At 39.4% G+C, this 27,325-nt stretch overlaps 1 protein-coding gene across 9 annotated transcripts in view; it reads left to right on the forward strand.

Moving 5' to 3' along the window:
- LOC122567859 (zinc finger protein 467) overlaps positions 1–22,909 on the forward strand; it is a 263,949-nt gene extending 241,040 nt beyond the window's left edge. For 2 of the 9 annotated variants that reach the window (XM_043726976.1, XM_043726973.1), the window contains exons 3-9: positions 11,599–11,753; positions 12,487–12,669; positions 13,558–13,868; positions 16,390–16,955; positions 17,324–17,635; positions 19,526–19,630; positions 21,193–22,909. In XM_043726976.1, the coding sequence (XP_043582911.1) occupies positions 11,654–11,753; positions 12,487–12,669; positions 13,558–13,868; positions 16,390–16,955; positions 17,324–17,635; positions 19,526–19,630; positions 21,193–22,024 (2,409 nt within the window). In that variant the 5' untranslated portion in view covers positions 11,599–11,653 and the 3' untranslated portion in view covers positions 22,025–22,909. The other 7 variants (XM_043726979.1, XM_043726972.1, XM_043726980.1 and 4 more) reach the window with 7 other exon arrangements.
- The last annotated feature ends 4,416 nt before the right edge of the window (positions 22,910–27,325 follow it).

Consider the following 27,325-nt stretch of genomic DNA (forward strand, 5'->3'; position numbering starts at 1 on the left):
TCGAGTTCGTCCTTTAAAATGTTGCTCGGTGACGGAAATTGACCGGAACTTGGTAAAGTTGGGCGGATCCCTTCGAATCGAAGCTACGGACATCTAGCACCGAAGACATCAATTTTGTAAAGAGGCAAAATCGAAGGAGTCGACGAGAAAACATCCTCCACGATAAACGAGACGTGGCGGAGACATTAAATAAATATACATTGACTAAAGACAGGATGCATGTGACATTAAATGGGACTTCGTGTCTCACGTTCTGAAATACCGACCTCGAAAAAAATCAGTGTTTTTCACGCCCTCTGCAATTTGCAACGTTGCGTCACGACGATTGTGATTATAAATCCGTTCGAACTATACGTTTGAGCGCGCTCCGTTTATTCAAACAAAAAATTGAAGCTACCTGTCTCAATACCTTCGGATCGTAATTGAAAAATTTCAATACTCGCTACTTCTTTCGAATCAAATATGTTTTGCGGATTCTTCTCAAAGCTAAATTTACCAAATGCCCAGCTGGACAAATTTTAAAGTACAAGTCAAATAATAATTAAAAAAAAAGCCAAATGCAATGAAATCGTAAGCAACGAGATTTTGTCGTTCAATGGTGCGTGCTAGGATCGGCGAGTCGCATAGTTTGCTTTCTTTGGTGATGGGTTCAATGTTCAAACACGTTTATTTAAGCTCAGATACGAGCTAAACTCCCACTAGTTCTACCGTTCATACTTCGTACACACTTCAATAACTAGCAACTTGTAATATTTTTATTCAAAGATATTTGAAAGGTATCTCTCGGAGATGTATCACCCAACTCTAGGTACCTCCCAGCCACAGAAACCTAAGGTTTTCACGTGCACGGAAATACGTCGCGTAGGTTCGTTGGTTCTTTCGAGGAATCGCTTCGTTTCTTTTTCTGAAATGTTTTCGAAATTTCGAGATTTCGTCGCGAATTTTATTTTATCCTTTGACCGATCGCGGTTCTGTTCGCATTCCTGTTTTTAAGGGAAGTTCAGTTAATTCAGGCCAGGTAATTTGTCGATATTTTGAAGCGTATTAGTGTCGCGAAAGCGGAGTATTAGAGCTTGGCACAACGATTCGTATTTCCTTTTTACAAGACACGAATTTGTGAACAGTGTCAATAGCTTCGTTTCCTTTCCTTCGTTCCAAGTTAGACCAACGTATCCTTAATGCCGAATGGTGCCAGCAGGATTGTAAATAATTGTACAATGTCTGCAGAGATACGTGTGAGTGTCGCGCAGGATAATCGATGTAGCGTGGATTTTTATTTTATTTTTGCGAAGATTTCTGTAAGCGTTGTATCGGAGATAAATGTAGCGCGCTGTAACATGCTTTGTTTTAATTTTGTTAAGATTCACGTTAACGCTACGTGATAGGTAGGTGCTTCGCAATTTGAATTATGAAATATCTATCTCGCTTTACGCAGAATCATGGACAATAGAGTCGGAGCTCCACATTCTTCTTAACAGCTTGAATGTCGAAATTTATGCGTAACGTTGACTGATACATAAGGCGAGACCTGGTGGTAATTGGCATCGTTTTTCAGAGATTAATCTTCACATTGTGTTCGTATTCGTTAATTAATCTTGGGAAAACGATGCCGAGCTAAGAACTATACTAATGCGATGCAGTCTAAACTATGGACTATCCAAAATTCGTTGCGGAGTCCTTGACTGATCCAGACTGGGCTAACAACTCGTCGTAGGACGCCGTGGGATATCGCAGAGACATCGTGGGATGCTTGCGTCTTAGTTTTAGTTAATTATAAAATCGTAAACTATAATCTACGATTGGTAGCGATCTGTCTAATCGTTTTGTAGGAGATGGATGTTGCATGATGCACACATACTCTTAAGTTCGTGAACGTCTGTGTAATCGTTCTATGGGAAATGGTGAGTGGTGTATATTTATTTCTAAGTTTTATATTTAAAACTTAGTTCCAACTTTCAGCTAAACAGCCAACATGGAACGCGTGCGTGTAGTTTTAGTTAATCGTAAAACATATAATTTTAATAAATTACAAGCACCTGCCGTGGGAAGCCGTGTGATATCGCAGGGACGTCGTGGGATGCACACTATAGCTTTAATTAATTTTAAGATGAATATATCTGGGCTAAGTTTATTATGCATACCTTTTATACAAAGATACGTTGTCTAACTTGGAGACAAAAGTTAGAAGCTCCTTCATTTAGTCCTTTTAAATATCAAATTATCAAACAAAACGAAAGGATTTAACAAAATGTTCGTAGTTTCAGTTTTTAAATTTCGCTCCAAGTTATAGCCCATGATCCGAAAGACTACCAATATGGCTACGATCTAATATACTCTTGTTTAGGTAGGTTTTGGCCCTAAGATTTTTATTAAGTTAAATTTATGCCTTATTTTTGCTTGGATAGTGAGAGGCGACGACGGACAAAGTATTAAGCTCTAAGTATAAGTTTTAAGTATTAATTTTAAGTCTTCGTTTTAAGCCTTAGTTTTAAGCTTTAGTTTTAAGTCTTGGCTTTAAGTTGCATCATTAATTTTAAGCATCATTGCACGTAATGCGTGTACAGTATACAGTATTTTATTATTTTTATAGTGTATAACGATTTCTAGAATATTGCGGAAGTATAGAATTCCATAATTCGTTGCGATTATTCTACTCCAATGTCATATGTACAAGGCTTTATGTAGTTTTAATTCAAAATATTACTATATACTGAATCGATAATGTCGCATGTGACACGAAAATGGTAAAGGGGCTGGGTGACCCCCAAAACGTGAGACACGAAAAAACATTGTATGCTACGTCTATTCTACATGTCGTCTGTGGTACTATCTCGTCTGTGCCGGCACCCTACTGAATCGATAACGTCGCATGTGACACGAAAATGGTACGGCTGGTTAGATGATCTCCAGAACTTGGGACACGAAAAAGCATTATATCTCACATCTATTCCATACTTCGTCTGTGGAATAACAAAACCTATGTACTTTTGATCGATCGGTATTTCAGAACATGTGAAGTTTCGTAATATACTAAGTTTATGGTTTATTCTATACTGTGTCTGTACCATCGCATAGCCATTCGATTCTGGTCGATAACGCAGATTACTGTAATTTACTGGTTTCCGACATCGCTTCCCTCGACATTATACAGAATTATACAACAAACTAATTTTAACCAGAGAACAATACGTGACTTCCGATCCTGTTCGTTTATTAAAACTAAAACCAGTATTTCAAAGCGAAAATCAGAATTTCAAATTGATCAAAATTCGTTTGTATGTTTATCACAAATCACTAGCCTTCTCGCATCAACTTCTATTATAATTTCACTTATTATTGGAGTGCTGTAGAATTTTCAATAGGAAGCAGGAAATATATATAGAGTGATGTATTTTATATTACAAAATTCAGAGAAATATCGGAGATAATAATAAATTCCAAAGACTCTATGGAGAAATTGATCCTGTCGGTATCGGATTTTTCTATTAATAGAAAGCTCCTAAAAACTTAGTCGCTCCGATTTACGCTTTACGCTCGGTGCTTCGAACTTCCACCCTGTGACCTTTAATTTACCTATATTTCTTATAAAAGCTATCTGAAAAAATAGTATTTATAGCGGAACGAATTCCACAGTTTCTCTTCTATTATCTCTTCATTCTCTTTCCTCGTTGTTAAAAATAATCATTTCCAATCTGCACAAATCTGCTCTATCATCCACCCACGACCTCTCTACCCTGCTGCAAATTACGGAATCTTTCTCCTAATCAAAAGACGGGTTCTGCCAAAATTTATTCACCATATCCATCCGGAAACGACACGAGCCTGCCACAACCCATACGAAAGCCAGCAGAGCACCCTCGTTCCAAGGATACGAGCATTCGGCAAGCAACTTCCGTCACCCTTCTCCTGCAACTTTCTCAATTCAACGGACCCTCTGTCGTTTTAAAAATACGGACCTGCATAAGACCCAATGTTCCAGACCCTTCCAAGTAATGGTTTTCTCGGCAAGGACCTCGGAAGGGCCTCCGTAAATTCTCCTCCCACCCCAGCGAATCCGCCCCTCGACCGGCTGACTGCTTCGTTGTGAACACGTGTAGGGAGGTTCGCTTCGGTTCTTAGTATGCGTGCGTGCGTGTGAGTGTAGCGAAGAAGGAAGAGACAGGCCGACACTGTGAGGCACTGCGACCACAGAGGCACGCACACATGCGTGAACGCCTCCATACAGCGTCGAGAGTATGCACCAACACGCGTACAACGATCCGTCGTCGACTCCGACATCATCCTCGTCGTCCTAGACGTTTCTCTGCCTGTGCTGGATATGTGCTGAGTGAGAAAGACAGAAAGAGAGAGAGAGTGACGAAGAGGGTGGGAGGAAGGGAGGGAGGGAGGGGAGGGAACAGGCTCGACTGCTCCCCCTAATACTGCAGGATTGAATGGGCGAGGAGGGTGGTATTGGGTTCCCTCACCCCACTCCCACCACCCACACGCCGCTAGCTCCCAACCCACCCGCACCACCCACTTCTGTCCGCCTGCCACCCCGCCTGCCCACCCACTCGCCACCCGACTGCCGTCGAGGAAACAACCTGCAACCGAACCAGCACAACGTTTCCTCGAACAACGAATTTCCATCCTGGGCAAGGCTGGTTCTCGTCACACCGCAACAACATCCAGTGAGTACTCTACAACACGTATCGTATCTTCACCATCACCTTCGTTATCCGTCGTCGTCTTCTTCTTCTTCTTCCTCTCATACGGGCGAACTCGTTCGCGCGCGCTTCAATTTTTCCCTTGCACTCTCTAGGCCCCCCCATTCCGCGTCTTTCTCTCCTCCTTTCGTTCCGTCCTTCTTTCTACCGCTCGTTTCACTCTCACCGAGATCGACAACTCCTGGACTTCGATTCTTCGTGATTTTTCATCGTGTCAGCTACAACTTTCCTCCGGTTGAACTGTACTCGGCGTGACCCTCGATTCTATCAGTATGTAACGTGCGTACTGTGCTCGTGCTACGAGGAATCGAATCGAACGAGTGGACGGACCAACGAACGAACCAACCGCGATCGATCGGAGAGCGAGAGTGACAGAGTGACTTGAAGAGTGTGACGCGGAACAGGCGTCGAGAGAGGAAGCATGTACCGTGGGCATCGCGGAACGAAGTTACACGCGTGGCCGCCGAGAAGATAGCGACCCTGTCCTCGTGTAGGTAGCTCGAACACTTTATCCGAGTGTGTGGTGTATTCTGGCACGATCCAACTTTAAGAGAAAACGCGCTTTGAAGAAGAAAACGCTGGCTCGCGCGCGAGTGGTTTACGCTAGTATCACGGTGCGCGGTACGCGTACGAGTGAACTCGAGAAGAGAACAGCGAGACGATATGCGTCGCGTGTGCGTGTATCGCTCGCCGGATCGCGACGATTACTCGCGTGCTCGCTCGACGTGTGTGCGCGCCTTCGATCGGCCTACCAGAGGCGGAAGAAACGCAATGGCCACCGAGAAACGTTCTCACGGCCACCAGAACCGAACCAGTAGAATTTCTTCGATCGTAATGGGAAATCACCTACGCTTCGTTGCTATGTGTCTCTGCGCGGCTACTGTGTCTTCCACAGTGCTATACAGACACCGCTATATATTTATAAATGCCTGTGTGTCGCCGTATGTATGCCTGTACGCATGGAGGAGTTGCACGCGCGCGCGCCGACGCCGAGACCCGCTCGCCGTCCTTGGTTAGTCGGTAATAATTTCCGGATGAATTTGAATGGCACACTGCGCGCGCCTTCTCTAACCCCACCACTTTTCACTCCCACCATTCGACGATCTCCCCACTCTTCCATATCTCTGTCTTATTCCATCGCAACACTCCCCAACTGCCGTTTCTCTCCCTCTGAACCTTTTTCTCTTCTTTCGTTTCTTCCGCTCTTCGTTCCCTCGAACGTTCCTCGTTGTATATACGACAGCTCCCTATGCTCTACCCACCCGCATCTCCCCACCAAGCTTAGGTTTTCTTCGGAGACAGTGGTGCTCAACCGGCGCAGAACACGAATCAAGGCACCCTCGCCATCTGTCGCCTTCGGGACATGTCCTCGATCGTTCCGGAGGGGAATATTGATTTATTCGTCGCCGGTCTAACCCCTTCCATACAGCGCGATCGTTCTCGCCACCACCCCTTTATAATACGTATACCGACATACACTGAACGGTATGCGTTCTTATACACGTGTACATAATATATGAGTAGCATCCATGTGTACATATTTCGTACGTATGTATATACGTATGTGTGTAGCTATATTGTATGATCTGTGTGAGTACGTATAGCACCGTCGCTTGGGGTTTCCAGAGGCACCCCGTCTTTCTCTCTTCTGCTCATCTCTTCCTCTCTGTTTCTCCCTCTAGTTTTCACGCGGCAGCAACCGTGGCTCGATCAATACGCGACCAGGCTCCTTCTTCCTCATTCCGGACGCTGCATCCCCTAAAAGCGCGTTACGTCGAGCGCGGAGATCGAAATCGATCGATCTATGATCTAACAGGGTAGGATCCAGTTCGATTGACAGGGCACTTACCCCCTCCACAGTCGATTGGCCGGTTAACGAGCCGCGTTACGCGTTGCTCGCGGATTGATTTTGTTGCTTCTGGAATGCGTTGCTTCCAAGCGCTAGGATCTCGGCAATGGGTAATTTATTCGCGCCCTGGACGATTATGGGGTGGAGCTATTAATCGGAGATCGTTCTTCCGTTAATGACGCAGTTTATCTTTAGGAATTGTCGGGTTAATCGTGATTACGGTATGGTGTAGTTTTTATAGTATAGTTTTAAAGAGCAGTGGAATAACTTTTTACGCTCAAAGGGTAGTTTCGATCCCAACTGATAATACGATCTTTATTTATTGTTCGCAGGTTCGTTATTTTGTGACAAGTAAGATGATATTTTGAAGCATCAAAATGATTTTTAATAATCGAAGAGCAGATATAGGTCTCAGTCTTTGATGTGTAATTCAATTTTACATACGCGTTTAATGTTAATTTTAGTATCGTTAAATTTAACGTATTACGAGAAATATCGATGTCGAGATTCGATGTTGAAATTAGCTTAAAGTTAAGGAAATTTTTCATTCGTAATAGACGTAAAATGGTTTCAACCTGAATTACAGATTCAGTTTCGACTAATTCTACGTTTAATGTATGTACTTAAATAGACACTGGAAAATCGAGAGTACCGTCGAAACTTGGGAACAGTAGGTGGTAGCCGTTTAGCTGTTTGCATTGGGGAGAAAAGAGGTCTGTTGAATGTCTGGATACCTCTGTTAGAACAGTTTTGCTCTCGGTAAACCATGTGGCTGATGAGTTTTTATCTTCTCCGTGCCAGTTCGAGTGGCATAGGCCCTCTAAGAAGATTCCTATTTAGAAGTATTAACGTGCTATGGGAATCTCAGCGCGATTATATCGTTCAAAAGGGTTTTTAATGTGTTCTATAAGATTGGAGGAGCTGCTCGTGACGTTGTGGATTTCATTATTCACAATAGGGCTCGTTGAAGAACTGCTTGCCTTTATGCTCGATTAGTTTCAAGGATCCCTTGCGACGATCAGACCTTCCCTTGTGTTTGAAGGGTGGTAAATGGAATTGGCATCGACCGTGTTTATCTAATTACATTCTGCCCTTTTGTTTCACGTTTTTGAGGACAGCCAAGCTAATCTTTTAATTGATGTCGATGGTTCTTTGCGGAATTTTTATTACCCAAAAATGATTGTTGTCCACTTGATGATTCTTCTTGTTTCGTTTTAAGGGTTCTACGCGCTATTTAGTACAATATTAGGCCTCGCATAGAAACGAATACAATTTTGAACTTTTACAACTCGTTAATAGAATTTTAAGCGTTTACGATTTATTAATGCAATTTGTTAAATCCTAGTTCGTATCTACAAATTCAATTTGTAAATTTGGAAGGTTTGTAGTTTCATTAAATAGGGCGAAGGATTCTTAAGAATTTCATTTTCATTTCCCTTTCCAGCTTTCATTTTTATAATCCAATTTACAATTCCGATATAATTCCGATTCAAAATTTAATTTGTCTTTTCTTTTTCCATATTTTGCATTTATTTCGAAGGAATTCTTATCCTTTGATCGGCTGTTTTTCAAAGAAGAAAGACACGAATGGGAAACGCGCTCGTTAATGGGGCGAAAAGGAAGTGTTGTTCCTTGATGTCGCGTGAATGAGTTCGAGACGGCAGGTTTCACTCTTGTTCCACTTCTAAGTGAAAATCGATAACTCTTTTTAGTCAGCCTTCTAAATTGTAACTCGGTTCAAAGGCGAAAGATTTCCCGGTTCATGAATATTTAGCAGCCGATAACACGGAGGCGGATTTTTCATTCTCCTTTCATCCCCTCGAGATACACCGGGAAGAAGAGTTAAGACTGCTCACGCTTCAGCAAATTGTAAAGTGGTCTTAACTTCGATCCAGTTTCTCGAGATCCTCGAAGCACGTTCGCAATTGCTCCTCGATCCTTCTTTATTCATTGTGGTTCGCTTTCAAAGGACACCACGACCTACCGAGTGCCTTTCCAACATGCTCCAACTCTCGAGGGTTTCTTACTCTCTGAAAACATTCGGAAAATGAAGAGAACAGGCATCAAACAATTTACCAGAGTATTTAACTTCGTGGCCTTTCCCCAGAATTTTTCATTTATCTTCGTAGAACCATTCAACGATTGACGAGAACATTAAAAATTCTATCACGCGAAGGATACCATTTTTCCTCGTAAATTATCTTTCGCAATTTGACAAACAATATTCTCTCACGCGCCTCTTAAGTATCCTCCACTCGTTGAATACAGATATGCAATTAAAAAGTTTACTGGAATATTATATCCATTTTTCAGAATATTTAGTTTCAAAATGTCTGGAAGTTGCGCAAACACGTGAAAGAATCTTTCACGCGGAAGACCGCATTTTTCGTGGTAAATTATCCTTTGAAAGTGAAAAACGATGATTCTATGCGTTTGAAAATTGTCGAATCGTGAAATTCATTGCCCACGGTCTCTTCACTAGACCACGATATTTATGGAAATTCGTATTTCCTTACTTACATTACTTACAAGATCGAAATTGGACAGAAAAATATTTTGTCCATTACATATTGCACTTGCAATATTTCGTAACATATATTTCTGTTTAGTATGCGCATTCTATGCGCGTTTGTATTTACAAATTTCCCGTAAATGCATAAATATTCTGCAGCCTAGTCATCAGTTTCCAAAACGCTTGTATAGTGCGAATAAAATAATTATTCTGCATGCTTGATTTCAAAGCGCCCTTAATTGAAGATCCGTAACGACGATCAGTGCTTCTAAACGGGCTATAACAACCTCGATTCTAATTCCATCGCGGCGTCTACCTCCAGGGAGAGAACTCGTTAACGCTTCCGATACAGAGTTTCGCGTCACCACCGGTTCCTGTCATCGTGATGGAACACCAGCCGCGATTTCCTAGCACACATTAGCCCTGTATTTACGTTCGTACGCGGCCAGAATGTCTTTCAGCTTGGAATTGCTATTACGTTGCCATTGCCTCGTTTGCGCTTGACGATCGGACGCCGCGATTGCCTTAAGCCTAGTACACGCTGGCAAAGTGATTCAAAATATCTAAGATAGACGATGGAATTTTATTAATTTTTGTACAACCTGTTGCAAAATTATATCTTTAGTTTTAATACTCTGAGTTTAATACGCGAATTTAAAGGAACATTTCCTTTTTTAATTTATTTCTTTTAGATTTGTATTTCTCTTGGGAAAGTTTCAAATATTTCAGTTAAGAGAAGCTTTGTATAATATAACAGAGACGTTAATAAGTATCGTAGAATTTTTTTGGAATTTTTCTGGAATTTTTCCTAATATTTGTTACTGTTCTAAGATTCCAAAAGTCTGGAAGATTTCTGCAAAACTTATGAATATCACTACTATATCATACAACCTTTCTTCAAGTTAAATATTCGAAACTCTTTGCTTCCTATAGCAAGGAAGAGATACGGAGAAAATGAAATAGAATAGAAAGTATAATTTTGAACAATGTACAAATCAACATGAAACTTTTCTCAAACGCGAACGCGGTTTAGTCTAATGAATTCTTGTCAGCGACCTTTTCTTCGTCCACAGAGCAGAAGGTACATAACTAGAAACTTGCTATAAGAAATCAAAGCGCAGTAGAATGAAACATCGTTCATTACGTATAACATTGTATCGTTCTCAATTACGTTAACCGATGAGGTTGCATTACGAAGCGTTTTCCTAGGTATATACGTGGCTTAAGCGCCCGTTAGGTCGGCTTCACCGAGATTCCTGAGTTGTTCTTAACGTTTTCTGGCCGGGGTGAATCGATTTTTCAGGTACGCGAAGATAGAAGGCGGCTTTGGGGAACAAGATGTTTCAGTCGGCAGCGTTGCAGCTGAATATATACAAGATAAGAAGATAGGGGAAAAGTCGATGACGCGGAAGCGATCGCGTCTTCTAAAAACAAAATCGTCCTTTAGATTCGCACAACAATTGTGTTTCACAACTTTCACCTTGCAACCTTTTTCTCTTCTTCCGATGAGTTTTCGCAAATGTGGTCATTAACGGCGATTATGTAGAATGATTACACTATACAAAATTAAATTCTATTACACAGTATGAAATTATAGTATTAATATTTGTTTATCATCGTTGAGATTTTTATTCAAAGTTTTTTCAATTTGTGATTTAAATCACTATCAAATAAATGGTTCGTTAAACAGAAAGTAATTTTCGTGCTTAATGGGAAATACAGCTTTTTATTCTCGCGTTTCCAATTTGTCAAAGAGTTCAGAGGCAGTGACCGGGTATGTTTGTACATAGAAACGTAATATCCGACCGTCAAATTCTAGCGTTATGTATCTTTCCTCCTACAAACTGTTTCGACGTTACGAATTTCCGAAGAATCGAGCGCTCGGCGGGAAACGACATTTTATTTACCACCCTCGGCCCCCCTCATAAAACAGAGTCAGTCAATAATATGACTCCACTTAGCGTCAAGAAAAATTAACTCTATTCAAACTTTAGTTTTCAGTTCTTTTCCACCTGTTTTTCTTTTCTTTCTTTTTTGATAACATAATTCCTACAGGTGTTCAAAATCCAGGACAGTATCTAAAAAAACTGTAATCGTTATCCTCGCGCTAGAATATTCGGCAAATTATCACCAATCTCCTCCGTTTTCTTTGAATCGCACTTAGCACCGACATACTCCCGTTCTCTATGTAAATGCGCCATTTAAGCCAGCCAGCGGAAAGATTAAGTCTTGTGGACGATTAGGGGGCAACGCTTTGGCAAGATTTCATTAAGCTTCGATGAGTCAATTAGCTCCCTTCGTCGATACACCCTGTGCGAGCGATTCTAAAAAAAGACGTATATTTAAACGAGTACCGAAAAAGGAAAGGGACGGGACAAAGCACGAAAGTAATAACGATGGGTGAAGGTGGGGCTGTAAATGTCCAAGTACAAAAAGGGAGGAACCCAACCTTTTAAAATTCGGGAGGAAAATACATTTCGAACAGGAATTATTAGTTACAACCCAGCTTACGGGCATCTTTCGGTTCGCAGGTAGGCGAAGGTTTATTGTTCCAAGGATAGGGGGTGACTGGCGGGGACTGGGAAGATGGAGGGTAGCGGTGCAGGGATTAGCAGGCTCGACTGCTACGAAGATATGTTTAAGGAAATAACCAGAAAATTGTACGGTGAAGATCCTGATCATAGAAGTAAGTGAATTTAAAGATATTTATGTGTTCTTTAAAATAATAGATCTTGATAACTTGTGTATGTGTTACTGCGGTAGAAAAATTTAAATATCTTTTATTGAACTGTGTACTACGTTTTAAACGGAAAAAGAAGTCTTCAAATAAACTAGAGATACTATATAGTATGCTCTTTGAAAACTCTCTCAAGCTTAAAGGTTTATATTAAGGGTTTAGATTAACATGTATCACTACGGCAAAGGAATCGATATTTTTATTAATGAGGCGTGTATCATATTTTAAAGAAGAGGTAATAATTTTCAAATTGAGTATAAATATTAAAGCGTGCTTTTAAAATCCAAGTTTAACGGTTCGCATATATTACCGCAGTAAAAGTTAATGAAAGTAGCGAGTAATTGCAAGTATGAATATTAATTGAAGCAGGATAAATATTTCTGGAGAATTACGGTATACTTCAAACGTTTTTTTTTTTTTTTTTTATATTGTTTATTTTTAATTTTACAATTTGTCCAGTGGGACATTAGGTAAAATGTTATAACATATGATTGAATAGCATGTGGATGGTTACCCCCAGCGGGGTGCCATCTTCGCGTTGCTTCAAACGTAGCACGCTTTTGCTTTAACATTTAAATTCATAAAACGTAATGACGCTCCCGCAGAAAACAAAACGTGCTTTGGCATTCTGTAAAATAAAATAGCGAAAGAGAATGTAGCTTATTATCTTCGTTTATCATAGCCTCGAGCGTACAGAACGAGTTCGAAACTTCTGTATCGTACAAGACCGAAGAGGATACCGGAAACGGGACCGATAGCGATGATGGAAACTGGACCTGCGAAGAGGAGCCTTTGAAAGGCACCGATGGAAGTCGTATTGCTGCTTATCACGCTGGAAAAGCGACGTGGAGGTGCTACGAATGCGGTTCGTATAATACACCTAGTAGAATTTTAAAAAATTGAACCACTTCTGTTCGAACTGTCTTATCTTAGATATAAAACATAAAATGAAATCTTTTTAAAAATGCTAGAGGGGATATAGGTTATTTGATAAATTTGATTTATAGATTTTACACATTCCTCTCCATACATATTAATTATCAATAGAGTTTGGGATTCATAAACATTACGAACATTATAGAATTCGTAAAAATGTATAGTCATCAATACAATTCATTCCTTTATTTGTCTAATTATTAGAATGACGTCGATTATCGAGGACAACATAAGCTATATAAAAACATGTAACGCCATGTGGTGATATAATAGGTCACCGAGCACGAAAGCACGGCTAGATACACAAATCGACGCAGAGTTCAATATATAAACATTGCGTAAACGCAATTCGCTGTCGATGAGTGTTATTGGTCCCTTCTCCAATACAAACACTTTATATGACGTACTATGTTTCCCTAACAATACCTGAGTTACGGATTTTGTGACTGTCCCTTGGAAAAGGAAAGTTTCTCGTGAATAATACTGACACTCCCCCCTCCCACCCTCTTTCGTTTCTCCATTTTCTTGGCCTCATGGCTTTTCGGGTGGTTCAACGTCCATTCATTACGGAGTTTGAGTTCGGTGAGTGATCGTCGCCTTGAACGACGTTTGACAGTTTGACGACGCTTGAAAACGCTTACAACGTTTGACGGAGTTTGAAAACATTTGACGGTGTTTAAGGATGTTTCGCGATACTATCGTATCTTCTGTGCAAATTAAAGTGATAAAGGTACAAATATATTTCGCAGAAATTCATTGCCATAAATTAAAGAAGCAAAAATCTACAATAAATCTACAAATGGCATTATTTCTCCAGGAGATTTGATGGGAGGTGGACCACGAGACGTAGCTGAACACTTCATGGAACTTCACTCGTCGAGGATTCTTGGAGACGATAGCAGAAACAGGCATCATTCGCCTTCAAAGGATTATCTACAGTCCGAAGAATTAAAAGTGGAGGATGTGATTTCCTATCTGGAAAGGTTGCGTGAACGAGTGGAACGTGTGGCACCACCATCCAGGAGAACTCAGGAAACGCAAACAGTGCCCGCAGCACTCTTACCTGTCACCTCCACCTTTCTGTTACAAGAATTACCATCAGCTCCTGCTCCACAACATTTGCATCAGGTATGCCTCTGTTCATGTTTATTAACTAAACGCGAAACCTTTGAAGTCAAATGAGTTAGCGTGGTTTGTTTCTATTACGTAAAATTCGTCTGTAACACAATTAACACTAAACATACCAATGAACTTCTACACAAATTTAACCATATTTAAACGTTATCATATCGCTTCATAATTTTTTACTTTTCCTAAAACATACAATGCAATATATTTTTCGGTATTTACTTTTAGTTTGCTCTTTTATGTTTTGAGAAAAGTTTGTACTCTGCCTTACCTACCGTGAGCAGTCATCTGGATCGACCGACAAAATATTTTAGTTATTCTTAAAATAAATGCAATTAGTACAAAGAGAAGGCTATCTCAAGGTCAAATGACAAGCAAACTCAGTAATACCAAATAATAACAGCTGTTACAGCCGTAATTTAGTCATAAGACATAACCCATTCCTCGATCAAGATGGCTACCAGCTGTCGAGACATATCAACTGAGGCCCATAATAATCCTAAAGAACCGCCATAAAATGTAGCATTTCTTGTTACGAACATTTGTCCATTGTTACAAACATTTTAAAAATCGAGAAGTTTCTTAGGGTTATTGCTCACTGCAATAAAACACGGGAAAAGCTTTCTCAAGTCCACCCTCGAGTAACTGTTGGTGGTTAGGTACGGAGAACGATCAATACTCATCAATATTTTCATAGAAATATCGCCGTCATAAATCATATCTTTACTTGCTATTGTCTTTTCGACTAGAATACATCTCGGTTTGTTAATCAATTAGTCGACATCTAAACTCGTTATCTCTAAAACTCAGACAGAAAGCATCTCCGAGCGTTTTGCCTAAAGTTGTTATAAAAGGAAAAATAAGGTATATCAAATTTGACAATAATTTTGTATTCCGTGCATGGTATTATACTGTGATAAATATTTACCCTAGAAATGTTAAGATTTGAAAAAAAAATTACAGACATAGAAGAAGACTGTTCAGTGTGCGATGAACAAGAAACTTCAGCAACTGAAAACGGCGTGGAAATGCATGAAAAGCTAGTTACGACCGAATCAGAGTTGAATATTATAAATAAGCGTTTACGTGAGGGCAAAAAGGAAGGGAATTATCGTTGACAGCGAAGGGTAAGACTGATGTAGAGAAACTGTATAGAAACCAACGTATAGAAACTGGGCCCGATGAGACAGTTTGGAGAGAAATAGATGCAAGTCCCAAACCTGGCAGGACATCAGTTCATAATATCTTTAAGGATATGCTAAACGGTATATAATGAAAGGACAAGGAAAGATGACATTTTATCTTATCATTGATCACGGTTTAAGGGATCGTATAATAAAACGTACGGAAGAAGAAGCATTTAGGGTATTGGGAACTAAGAGGGAGCTAGATGCGACAAAACTAGATGCATTTATTGCTCTGCTATATGCCCGCGGTGCATATCAGGCAAAATATTTAGATGTCTCATATTTGTGGAATAAAATTTGGAGACCTGCATTTTTTCAAAAACAACGAGCAGGAATGACTTTGCTGAAATTACGAGGTTTATACGATTTGATAAGAAGAGCGAGAGAAGCCAAAGTTTACGAACCAATAAATTTGCAATGGCATCTACAGTATGGGGCCAATTTACAGAGAATTCACAAAATTGTTATGAACCTGGTGCATACATTACTTTTATATAAAAAAAACCATGCAATAAAACTATCAACAAGTTCAGACTCGTTACTACAAAAATCTTGTCAAGTAGAAACATAAGTAGAAATTACGAAAATTTGTTCAAGATGCGGGAAACATTTATGCGGCAAATGTACATTTGATAATAAGATAATTTGTAAAAAATGCAGCGAAGTTGAATAAGATATATCTCTATATAAATAAAAGTACAATTCTATTTAAGTCTATAATCGAAATTAAGCAAAAGTAAATCTGGACGAAATTTTATGAAAGTTCATCATTTTATATACATTTAGTTATAAATTAACCATTAAGTCAAATCATAAAAACTATTACTTCTTTAATCACCGATCATTTTGACCGCACACGGTAGGGATAGGTATACACGAAGTGTCGGTAGGTTTAGCGTGAAATATCTTACAGTTTATACAATCCTATAGAATTGTAAGCTATATTTGCTCTGATAATATTCTATATTCCGGAATGAGATATAAAAGGCTGACATGTACCAAAATGTACTGTATATTGTGCATAAATAACTATTTTCTGACAATTTTTCTCTATACACGCGAGGGATGGACTCACTTAGTTTCCGAGATATTCATGAAAAACTGCCGGTACCACTACAGTGAATTCTGTTTACAGTTGCGTGTCAGTAATTAAGTTTTCGAAAGTTTCAGTAAAAAAATGCTAATTTTTTTAAAGAAGTGTCTGCTTGATTCTAGCAGCTGCAAAAATTACATATCTAAAATCCATTGTTTTGACGATAAGATGAAATCTTCTCTCGACTCGATAGTAACTCAGTTAATTAGCAAATAGTATTCAAATTTTATTAATTCCACAGAACACCACCACGATGTCTTCAGTGACAGTGACACAGAGCGTGAAGCGGTATAGCTGTCCATATTGTCCTTATGGAACGGATCGCCGCGATCTGTACACACGACACGAAAATATCCACCGGGAGGAAAAACCGTTCCATTGCTATATCTGTTACAAACCATTCAACCGCGCTGATCATGTGAAAAAGCATTTCTTAAGAATGCATCGCGAACACGGTTACGAGTTATCAAGGATACGCAGACCAGCTGGAGCTAGTCCACCGAAGCCTCTACAACAAGAAGCAGGAACCGCGAATACCGGAAATGTGAATACGAATGGCCAACCGCAGCAACAACACGCAAATTACTCGTCAGGATTTAATAATAACAAAAATTACCAGTTGCAGCCGAATGCTGGCAATAATACAGCTACTAACGCGGGGGGAATTTATCAAGGAACATCGATGCCTGCTCCGGGTATTATGCAACCTGATGCAGCGAACTGCGCCACTGGAAGAAGGGTGCAGAATGGTGGATGTAACAGCAAGAGCCATCTTAAGGGAAGCTCTAAGGGTGCTCAGGAACGAAGGTGAGATTTCTTTGGAAAATTTGATGACTTTATACTACATATAGGAGTTGGACAAGAAAAATGAATAATTGAAGATTTTCTTAATAATTGAAGGACTTTATTTCTGAAATGCAGCTTAAAGTTTTTCGTCTTTTAGTAGGATAATTCTTCTTGTCAATATATTTTCTCTTGGAATTGACACTAAAGATTATTCGTTTTAAATAATATAACGCATTGAATATTCTTATCAATGATTAAAGAATACTCTTTTAAAATTGTGTTCTTATTAATGACTGGAGCAATTTCCTGTAGAGTTCAGGTGAATAGATTGTTTCGTTCGAATCAATAGGCTGACTTAACAACCGATTAACACAGTCATCGTTTTTTAGGTACACTTGCTGCTACTGTTCCTGGAGCGGCGTGGACAACTGGTGTTTAAAACGGCATCTAAACACACATTTGAAGCCGTTTGCATGCACCCTCTGCGAGTATAAAGCGGCGCGTGCCGAACGCCTAGCCACCCACGTGCTCAAGGTGCACAACAGACGGCAATGCTCAAGGTGCTCGTTCCTTGGCGAAGATGCGGCCCAATTACAGATGCACCAGCTGCACGTGCATCGAGTTAGTAGTGCTAACGCTCCCGCGACCTCTACTACTCAAGCTACACCACCGCCTACTAATCGCCATCAACAACCTTTGCAGTAAGAATGTGTTTTTGTCTGTTTCGTTAACGTATTATGCAGTAATTTATGTCCTAATTGTGTTGGCCGTTATTCGTATGATGCGGTAATCGAGATTTGTTTATGAGAGATAACGGATTAGAAAAGTATGAAGGATGATTTGCGAGAAAAGTTGTTGATTTTGAGTTGTTGGATAGGTGCTGAGATAGGTTGATGAAATGAATAATTAAGAAGGAAAATTTTGTAGAATGTTATAAAAGTACATCTATTTAATTGATCTGTGATATTTGATTGATTTGAAATATGAATTGGATTTACTTGATAGCCATTCATATCAGTGAAATTCTTCAATTGACTACGATTTTATATGTGGACGATCTACGTTGCATCTTATGACTACAAAATCATCCAAAAACTTGATTATGAGAAACAATGTATCTTTTTCTTCCCAAAAAGGATAGATTATACTCACTGGAAAAAGATATTATATAGATGAAGTAGTAACGATACATAGATAGCGATTTCCAAATTTGACTATTCGACTTTGCATACTTCTAGTATCACAGATTTTGCTGCACTGTATCCTCGTAGAGTTGAAAATGTTACTATGATTTTATAATTATAAGACGTAGAGAGACGTATTTACATATTTCAGGAAATTATTCACACGTATCGATTGTATTTTCAATAATCGTCCTGAACAACATTCTGACTACAGGCACACTTAAAGAATTTCACATAATCTCTACAATATATAAATTCGACATACTGCTCCACAAACTCATTCTTTGCTTCATCTTCCAACTCATTTGGTTCCAATTGCCCAGAAAGTCGTGTCGAACCATACGAAAACGCGATTCACACGATTCGATCCGAACTTCGAAAATTCGCGCAACATTTTTCTTCACGCGCTGTTAAACGAATCCGGATCGGACGGTTTCTCGTGCATCTTCCGCCCTGTAAAACTCATCGAACCGCAGTGCGCTGGTCTGTTTAGTTTAGAGGTTTTGCCACGACACACGAGAACCGGGAAATTCATTAAAACGATTTAATTGGAAGCCGATCGGACGCGATTAATCCGCGCTCTCGTTACTTTTCCGGTCGCGTCCCGTGGGAAAGCAAGTGTGTAACGAGCGGTCGAGCCGGATTTAAACTTCGATTCCCTGCCTCGTTTCTCTAGTTCGTTAGCCATCTTTACACAAAACCGTTCTGCTAACAGAAATTAGAGAAAAGTATTACGTATATATCGATCACGATGAGTTACGAATTAATTGGGATTCGACCGATCGCCGAAGAGGAAAGATGTGAATTTTGTTTATCCGTATTTGTTCGTCGTTGGTTTCGTAAATTATACCACGTTTTGGTGTAAATTCTCGTCATTAGTCATTTTCGTCCAGCAGTTTATTACTGCACCTCCTCCTTCTATTCGATAGACGAACAGTGGTTCACGAAAGTATTTAAATATTTCCTATAATTATTCGATTATATCGACCAAAGAACGATGTGGTTAAAAACGAGTAACGTTTTGGAGGATTGGTTGTTATTTTATCTTTCTATGGAGGATAATTGCGAACGAAAGGCTTTCGCACGCCAGTAGAAATTAATCTGATGCACATTTTCTGATTTGTTTCAAACGTTACCTATATACAATTATACTCGTTAGGTGTTGTTATAATGTTCATGAAATTTCAAATTGTTTCGCATAACGTACATAATATATTCATAAAATGTTTCTAAAAGTGTTCAAAGGCTCTCGTAAGTTTCTGCACAACGTTGTTGGATCGCATAATTGTTTGCTTCACTTGGCTTACATTTTGAAATTATGATCGTATTACGATTTATTCATTGAATAGTAATATTGCAATTCGCTGTAATATGTGCTTTATACATGGTTAATTATCGAATTTACAGTCCCGCAGGAGGAGGACGGCCACCACCTGGTCCACCAGTTTTTCCAGCTCCAGCTCCAGCCATCGCACCTGCTACCACTGTGATACCACCGACAACGATACTCGGGTAAGCATCTCGCTAACCTTCTGATTCCCATGCTCCTAAGCTATTTTATTCGTTTTTGTTTCTGCCCGTCCGTGATTCGCTCGTTGGCGCACAGAGATCGGCGAAGCTAACTCCGCTCGTAAATTCGAATTCGTTTGCTCGTTTGTCCCGTACGACAGACAAAACATGCTAGTTTTTGATGTTTTTTAATCGGGAATCTGTATATCGAATAGCATGAATCTTTAAAACGAGATTTTACGCCAGTTTCTATCAGCTGATATCTGAATCTTTAGAGAGAAATGTAGATTTGATGTCCACTGTTGGAATTTGTAATTTCGGTATTATTCGGTACATTATTATTTGCAAGGTCGGTATTATTAGGCTATAGATAGTAATTTAGTTTAGTTTGGGTTGTGTTATTTAATTTTCGCAAGATTGAATTTTGCATTGAATTCTATGTTTTATATAACGAGAATGATTGAAGTATATAGAAACCAAAGTTCTACACCAGCTTTCTTAAAATTGATAAAACATAAAATACGTACATTCTGATATTAAAATCGAGCAACTTTTACATTATGGACTTTAGTGATTCGGCTTTCCAGTCATTCGTACAGAGTTTTTTATTGAACTACGTGGCACAAATTAAAGATAAATGGCTATAGTTATCCATGACCAAAGATATCAGGATATTTTTCGCATAATGGTCAAACAATCCAAATTTCCAGGCCAAAAAATTAGATCTCCTTTACGATCTTATAATCTTTTATTAAGTAGGATAGTCAGATAATTTGTGACTCGTATAATGTCACTGATAATATATTAATTCAATTGTGCGAGAGTACCCAGTTGAGAACTAAATATCAAGTAATTTACTCAATACATATTCTGACAGTGGAAATCGTATTTGTAGCAAATTAAAGTTTGTCGTTTAACGCCTTAAAGTACTTTTACTAATAAATACCTAAACGAACATTAGCGGCGTCGTGTGTGCTCGTAAGTTGCGAGTGCGATTCCTGCGCTTGCTTTTTTTTATATTACGTTCTATATTCGCCCATTGTACCAGGTCGACGTTATTCAGTGGCAGATTGAATCGTTCTGCAACATAAATCCTCATGAATTTCAAAAGGATAGTCCATCTTTCAACGACTATTGTATGCTAAACAAAAGTCGTTTGTAAAATTTATAGATCGATTTTGAACAAAAAGATTACAATCTGCCACTGAAACTGCTCTTCACCATTTCGCCCGCCCTCCTACCTCTCCATTTTCTGTTACGTTGCAGCGTCATTTTTTAGTTTTTTTCTTTCGCGCCGTGTGCACGCTTCGTTTGTTTGCTTTCGGTGTCGCCAGGACACGCGGTGTCGTGCACGTTCCCGTGCTTCACTTTCGTTGTCTGTTCTTCTCTCGTTATCACTGTCTCTTATACTTTTCTTCTTTAAAAAACAAATAAACAAAAAAAAAAGCCAAAAAAAGAAAAGAAAAATGTCTCTTGCCTTCTCGTCGCACGGTCGACGAGCGCTCGTTCGTTGGTAGAAAAATGACGCGAACGTAACTTATGGAACAGTGCCGCGGTGGTTGCAGCCACGAGATGGTAAACTCCCCTGCAACTGCAGCGACAATGGCGTACCCGACCTTGGAGGAGGAGAGGCGGTCGAGCTGGCACGAGCACGGCCGCGACCACGACCATCGTCGTCGCCATCGTCAACACGACGCCAACCAGAACGTCGATCACCATGAAACCGAGATACTGAGACGCGACCTCGTTTCGTTTTACGCCGTATACTCGTCGAACGTCGAGCAACACGACGACCGTCATGTACACGACGAACCGTGCACCGGTTGTTCCAGTCGTGACTCTACTTCTACTTTACTTAATCGTGATTTTGCGCACAGCTACCGAGCCGTTCCCGAAGCGAGCAAGGGACAGTCAGCCACGGAGCCGTTTGAGTTTCCTTGGCTAGGAAACATCCAGAGCAAACCGCACGAGAGGCGACCGAGGAAGCAGAGTCAGCCCAGAAAGGTGACAGGGGTCCAGGAGTTCGATGACGAGGACACGACTTGTTCCGAGGGGGAGAACCAGGACAAGAAGCTGGAAGAAACGACGCCCAGTCCTGTAAAGGAGTGTCCATCCAGGGCTATCACCTTGATAGATATGAAAGCTAGGTATCGAAGTCAACTGAACAAAAGAAAGTTGCTCAAGTGTCGTCTATGCCCCAAAGATGCGCCTGCTAGGGGATCAATTTACTCAGCGTACCACACCAAAGTCTCTCTCATTCTTCATAAACTATGGAGACACAGAAGTAACGAAATTCTAAGGAATTGGATAGCTAGGAACAGTTCGTTGTCACAACTGCCCTCCATCACGTTGAAGGCGACGGTGTTCACCAACCCTGGATACGAATACGACAGATAACACTCGATAATAAAGGCAACAACGACGATCGTGCAGATGGATCTCGAAATGCGAATCTAAGAAACTGCTTTTCGATCAGAGGAAGTACCTCTTCCTTTTAACAAATTAATTTTGTAATAATAATATCTTTTTACTATGACGGGCGGAAATGTTTTTGTAAGATGTTTGGTTCGGAGGTCCTACAGAGAGGACTTTGCAGCAGGTTATCACTAGGATTTGATTTGTTCTACTGCCATTGTACTTAATCGTAATAGCGGGATATTCTTATTACAAAGTTATCGATCTCGTGCGAGGAAATATTTGATGAAAAGCGTTGGTGCCTTTCGATATTCATCGCTTTAAACTTTAGCTTCCGGATTCAGGGTATTTGTATCGTATTGGTTAAGAAATCCGTAGCCTTCGTCTTGTTCGGAGGATAATATCGGATGCTGTGAAGCGAACGTCCTTTTCTGAGCAATTATTGGTGTTCCTAATCAAGACTTCGGACCACATCTCGTGTGAAGTTTGAGGGTATTGATCGATTTGAAACGAACGGTCCATGTTTGGTCGATGAACTACGGCGATAGGTGCGGAAACTTTCTCATAGCCAACGAAACAATTTTAGATAGAAAAGAATCTTGTCGAGGTTGTAGGGATAAAACGATAAAGAAGTCTTTCTGCTCTCGATTAAACGTTTTCCGGACGGGACGATGATTCTAAGAAATTGAAACAGCGAAACATTTAGCGCATAAGAAGCAACTAATCGAAAGTACCTTGAGACTCGAGTTTTTATCCTCGTAAGCACATTCATCCTCATTTGACTTTAGATTACCTACAACAAACGTCGCGAAGACGATATTTTTCAGAAAAGATAACAGATGAAAAAAGATGAAAAAAAAAAATAAATGCAAATTAAAACGATGTTAATGTTGGATGATCGTCCCTAATCGATGTCTTGTGCGTATGTCCATCGTCCGTCTCTGTAATTACGTAATTATTTTCGTTTACTGATCAGTCAACTTTGCTAGCCTAAAATATACTTACGGTGGGGCTGTGTCTAGTCAAAAAGAAAAAAAGAAAAAAAAATAGAAAAATATAAAAAAAAAAGCGAAAAAAAATGATTGAGACACGCGAGTCACGAAATTTGTGCCTAGCCGTCAAACAAGCACCATATTTATATAAGGGATATTTGTACAAAAACATCTTGTTTACGTTATTATATGAAATATATTATATCTATTGTACTTAAGCAGGGGACGTGAGAAGCCCAGGCAATTGTAGACTCTCAGAGAACATCCACCTCATCTGTTATTTCTCTGAGATTCTGCGATTTCCGGGTTTTCATTTCGCATCCCTTTCCATTTAAGCATACGAGCACGAATGGAAAAGGATTTAATTTTATTCCATTTATAGTGATCGAAAACTGTGTCTTTCAGATCATTAACTTTAATATTCTGATCTTCGTTTATGTATTATTATTGCAGAAGTCGTAATCGTTTATCACTACAGAAATGATTTTCGAACTTTTTGTTTCGTACTAAATTAATTGCTGCAATACGTTGATTTAAATACTATGAGATTCGAGAGATATTCTGTGCGAAATTATTTCAATTACAAAGATTATAATCGTATGTGAAGTGAAATAAAATATGTTGAAGTCACAGCGGGTGTACACTTTATTTCTCAAAACTACAAGGTATAGTTATCGTTCCATGTTGGATTCGTGCAGTTTGTCTTTCACGAAGAAAATACATGTCTGTTTCTTTTATAAATGAAACCGTATCGAATGTTGATATTAGCAGCGTAAGAGAAACTTGGCTCGAAAATGTGCCGGCAGACGTCGCCAACGTCGTCACAGCCGATCGATTTCCGGTTTTTCGCGCGAAGTTTCGCACAATCTATGCTTCTTTTTCTTCTAAACTTGTCAGAAACGCAAAAAATATATTGTGAAACTTTTTCTGAAACGTGGACCGCGTAACATCGACTCGCGTAACTTCATTTTAGCTTTTTTTAGAAACAAGAATTTTTTAACTTCGCTCCAACGCAAGACTTCCGGCTCCCATCAACAATGTTAGAAACTTGATTCAAAATTTTTAATATACGCGAGGAAGAACGGTTGTTGAGTATCGTCCAGAAAACTTAAGTCTTTATGCGGAAGAGAACCCGAGAAACTTAATAAACTGAAAGTAAAGCCGAAGCTGCGAGAGCTGTGAGCAATTTACAACGTAAATAACTAAACTTCGTCAGGTGAGTTCGTAAATCGTAATTTCTCGAATAGTTCCTCTTTTTGTTTTATCGAATAAAAAGTTGGCGAAACTTTTCAAGTTGCAAATTTCACGCTAAAGGCAACTGCAAAGAGCGTGTAGCAGACGGAAGTCTTTGTAAAGGTATTAGTAACGATCAGGTGCAATCTCTGGTAACGTAAAACTGAAGAAAGCACGCAATGTCGACGACAGTCGATAATTGGATGAAACGCGAAACCGCGTGGCTTCCATTTTGCTCTCCTTGCTGCTGAATAACGTTAAATAAAGTTATCTACGAATCGTTCAACTGTGCTTTCACATAACGATTCCAGCCTGTCACTCCTCCAACAAAGAATGAGTTGGGTTTGTAATTTATATCCGAAAAAAACAAGTAACTTTGCTAATTTTCGATTAGGATCCTGAACGAGATTAACTTTCGAATGCCAATGATACCGATGACGAAGAATGATACCACTGTATCGTTCGAATATCTCGCTTTTTAATTATATAGACTACTTTTTTACGATTGTACGTCAAACAAGATAGTCAAATAATTAGTAATTTTGCAAAATGTCACTTGTAATGTTGTTCTCATTTCTTTCATTGTCATAGAAATATTTATTAATTGCTAACAACTTGCACTTTATGATTTGATGAACTTCGCTAATAACATTAGTCGAATTGTGGCAGGAAAACACGAACGATAAAATAAATATACGTGAAAATTGTGGCGAAACTATTTCGAAATGCGTGGAAACATTACTCCGAAATTTGAGTCATAAATTACAGGAAAGTGAGGGATGTTTCTGCGAAACGGAAACGACAGTTCCAGTGGTTTGTTTTATTCGAATGCGCGAACGAATTTACATGCTCTGTCACTTTTATCAGGTCAAAAATTCGGCTGCACACCGTCGCCACTTCTCGCTTAGCCCAAAAATTGTGTTTTTACGGTTTCGGTATTTTGGTACCCGCAGGCACGAGAGGTGCATTTAAATGGGACCATTCGAACGTTTCTTTCAATTTTAGATTCGCGGGAAAAAAGTATTCTGAAACGAAGTTACGCAGAAAAAAGTGTCCCGGAATAAAATTATTTTTTTTTTTTTTTTAGAAATTTCAGCATAAATTTCGAACGCAAAATCACCACTTTCGTACTAGCTATTATCACGCCCAGTGGAAATGTAAATGAAAGTGATACGTTTAAAATGTTTCTTTTTCTCGCAGAACCAAAGGAAATGCATTCAAAGTGTACGTATAAAACTGGTAACAAATTTTCGTATTCTCAACATTTTTAAATAAGATGTCAACGAATATCAGAAAAGAACTACTTACGTTCGATCTTAAAACGAAATTTCATCTAATATTCCTGTACGTTTATTTATTCTCTGTTACGTCGGGCGACACAATATCTAGATCAGGCCACACACCGCTGGCCGGATGGCAATCATGTGTCCGCACGTCCTCATCGCGAGCCCTCAGTAATCTTAGGAGCCGACCATAAACTTTAGGAAATTCTAGAAGATCCGTCAGACCGAACAAATATCTCTAAACTCAATCGTTACCGAAAGGTTATTGTATTGCAAAGAGATACCGAAAGTTCGTTTTGTCCACGTGCGATACTTTACACTAACAATTATTTATCGAGGGCGGCTAAGACCCTTCCTAGTCCTTGTATTCAATCAGAAACAAGTCTACTGCCCTCACTTTTTCTAACTAAATCGTCATGAACAAATCAGCTTTCTCGCGTCTTTAGACACACCCATCACTAGCTTTCTTCCGACACAACATCTTCACTTATTCTTCACCGTTAGAATAGTCAACACGTCATTACCGAGTTTCATACCTTAAATCGGTCAGTTACTTCACTTATACATACGCATCAGTGTAACTATTTTTCTATATAAAGTTGTTGGAATAAACATTATTTTATACCTGTTAATTCAGTGTAAATTCAGTCGAACCACCCCTATTGTCGTAACAGAAATCAGGGGATCGATCATTTCGTGGCGTCGATCATTTAATCGTAACGGGAATTTACGACTCCCGTTGACGTGCCTTCTCGCGATCGCGTCTCCAATTTTACCACATACCAATTTTATAACAATGTTTTATCTTATCAGTCATATTCTAGTGTTCAATAATTTCTAGTGTTTAATAATTTATTTAGTGTTTAATAATAAAGCGGTCATATCATTCACATATCTAAAAATTCCATAGAAACAACAGAATGTCTTTTGTCAGAAATCTGTATCATTCCACTTCCGGTTTCGAGACGATCGAGTTGCTCTCTCTGTTGTTGGAATTATTTCGGCCATGGATTCCGAATCCGAGAGCTCGCTGGAGATTGATCACACGAACGCGAATGTCGTGCGAGCGAAAATACGCAAGAAGGAATCAAGGGCGTGGTCTCGAAGCGGAAGCTCGTTGCCCATTTTCGTTCCATCGGGTCAGCTACAAAACCAAGTAATCGTTGCGGCGGAACAGGTTAGAAAAAGCAAAAGAAAGATAGATTGAAACAAAAAGCACAAAGAACAACGTCACGTGAATGGTCGTTCAATTCGCGTCGCCCGATTCGCGCGAACTCGCGTTGAATCTCGTTCAGATTACTCAAGTTACCCGAGTTTGATATAAGTTTGCAGTTGCTTTTATAGATATTTACAGAGCCAGAAAATGTCATCGTTTTATAGAAAGAGTTTACGAAGATTCAATCAGCATGTAACAGTTTTATATTGAATTAGAAACACATTAAATTCATATTAAATGTTAATATTGGAATCTCAAAATTCAGATCCTATCTAAAATCAAATTCATTTTAATTAGTCGAATTTAATTAATTGGCTTTTCACTTTAGTACTTTAGCTTAACGGGAAATACGTATCTCAAATCAATTTGATTTAAGAGATCGATATCGAGAAGCACGTAATTAGAAATAATATTGCGTTATCTAGCAAGTAATTCCTGTTTTTATCGAGTCAAAGAAAACGCTTGAGATTCTCAATTTTTATTGAAACTCGAAATTTAAATTTGCAATTTAAGTCCTAAAGTGTCTTAATCAAGTTATCTTGAGTAATCCGAGCAAGAT

Source organism: Bombus pyrosoma, linkage group LG5 (assembly GCF_014825855.1).
Source record: "Bombus pyrosoma isolate SC7728 linkage group LG5, ASM1482585v1, whole genome shotgun sequence".
Taxonomy (NCBI): Eukaryota; Metazoa; Arthropoda; class Insecta; order Hymenoptera; family Apidae; genus Bombus; species Bombus pyrosoma.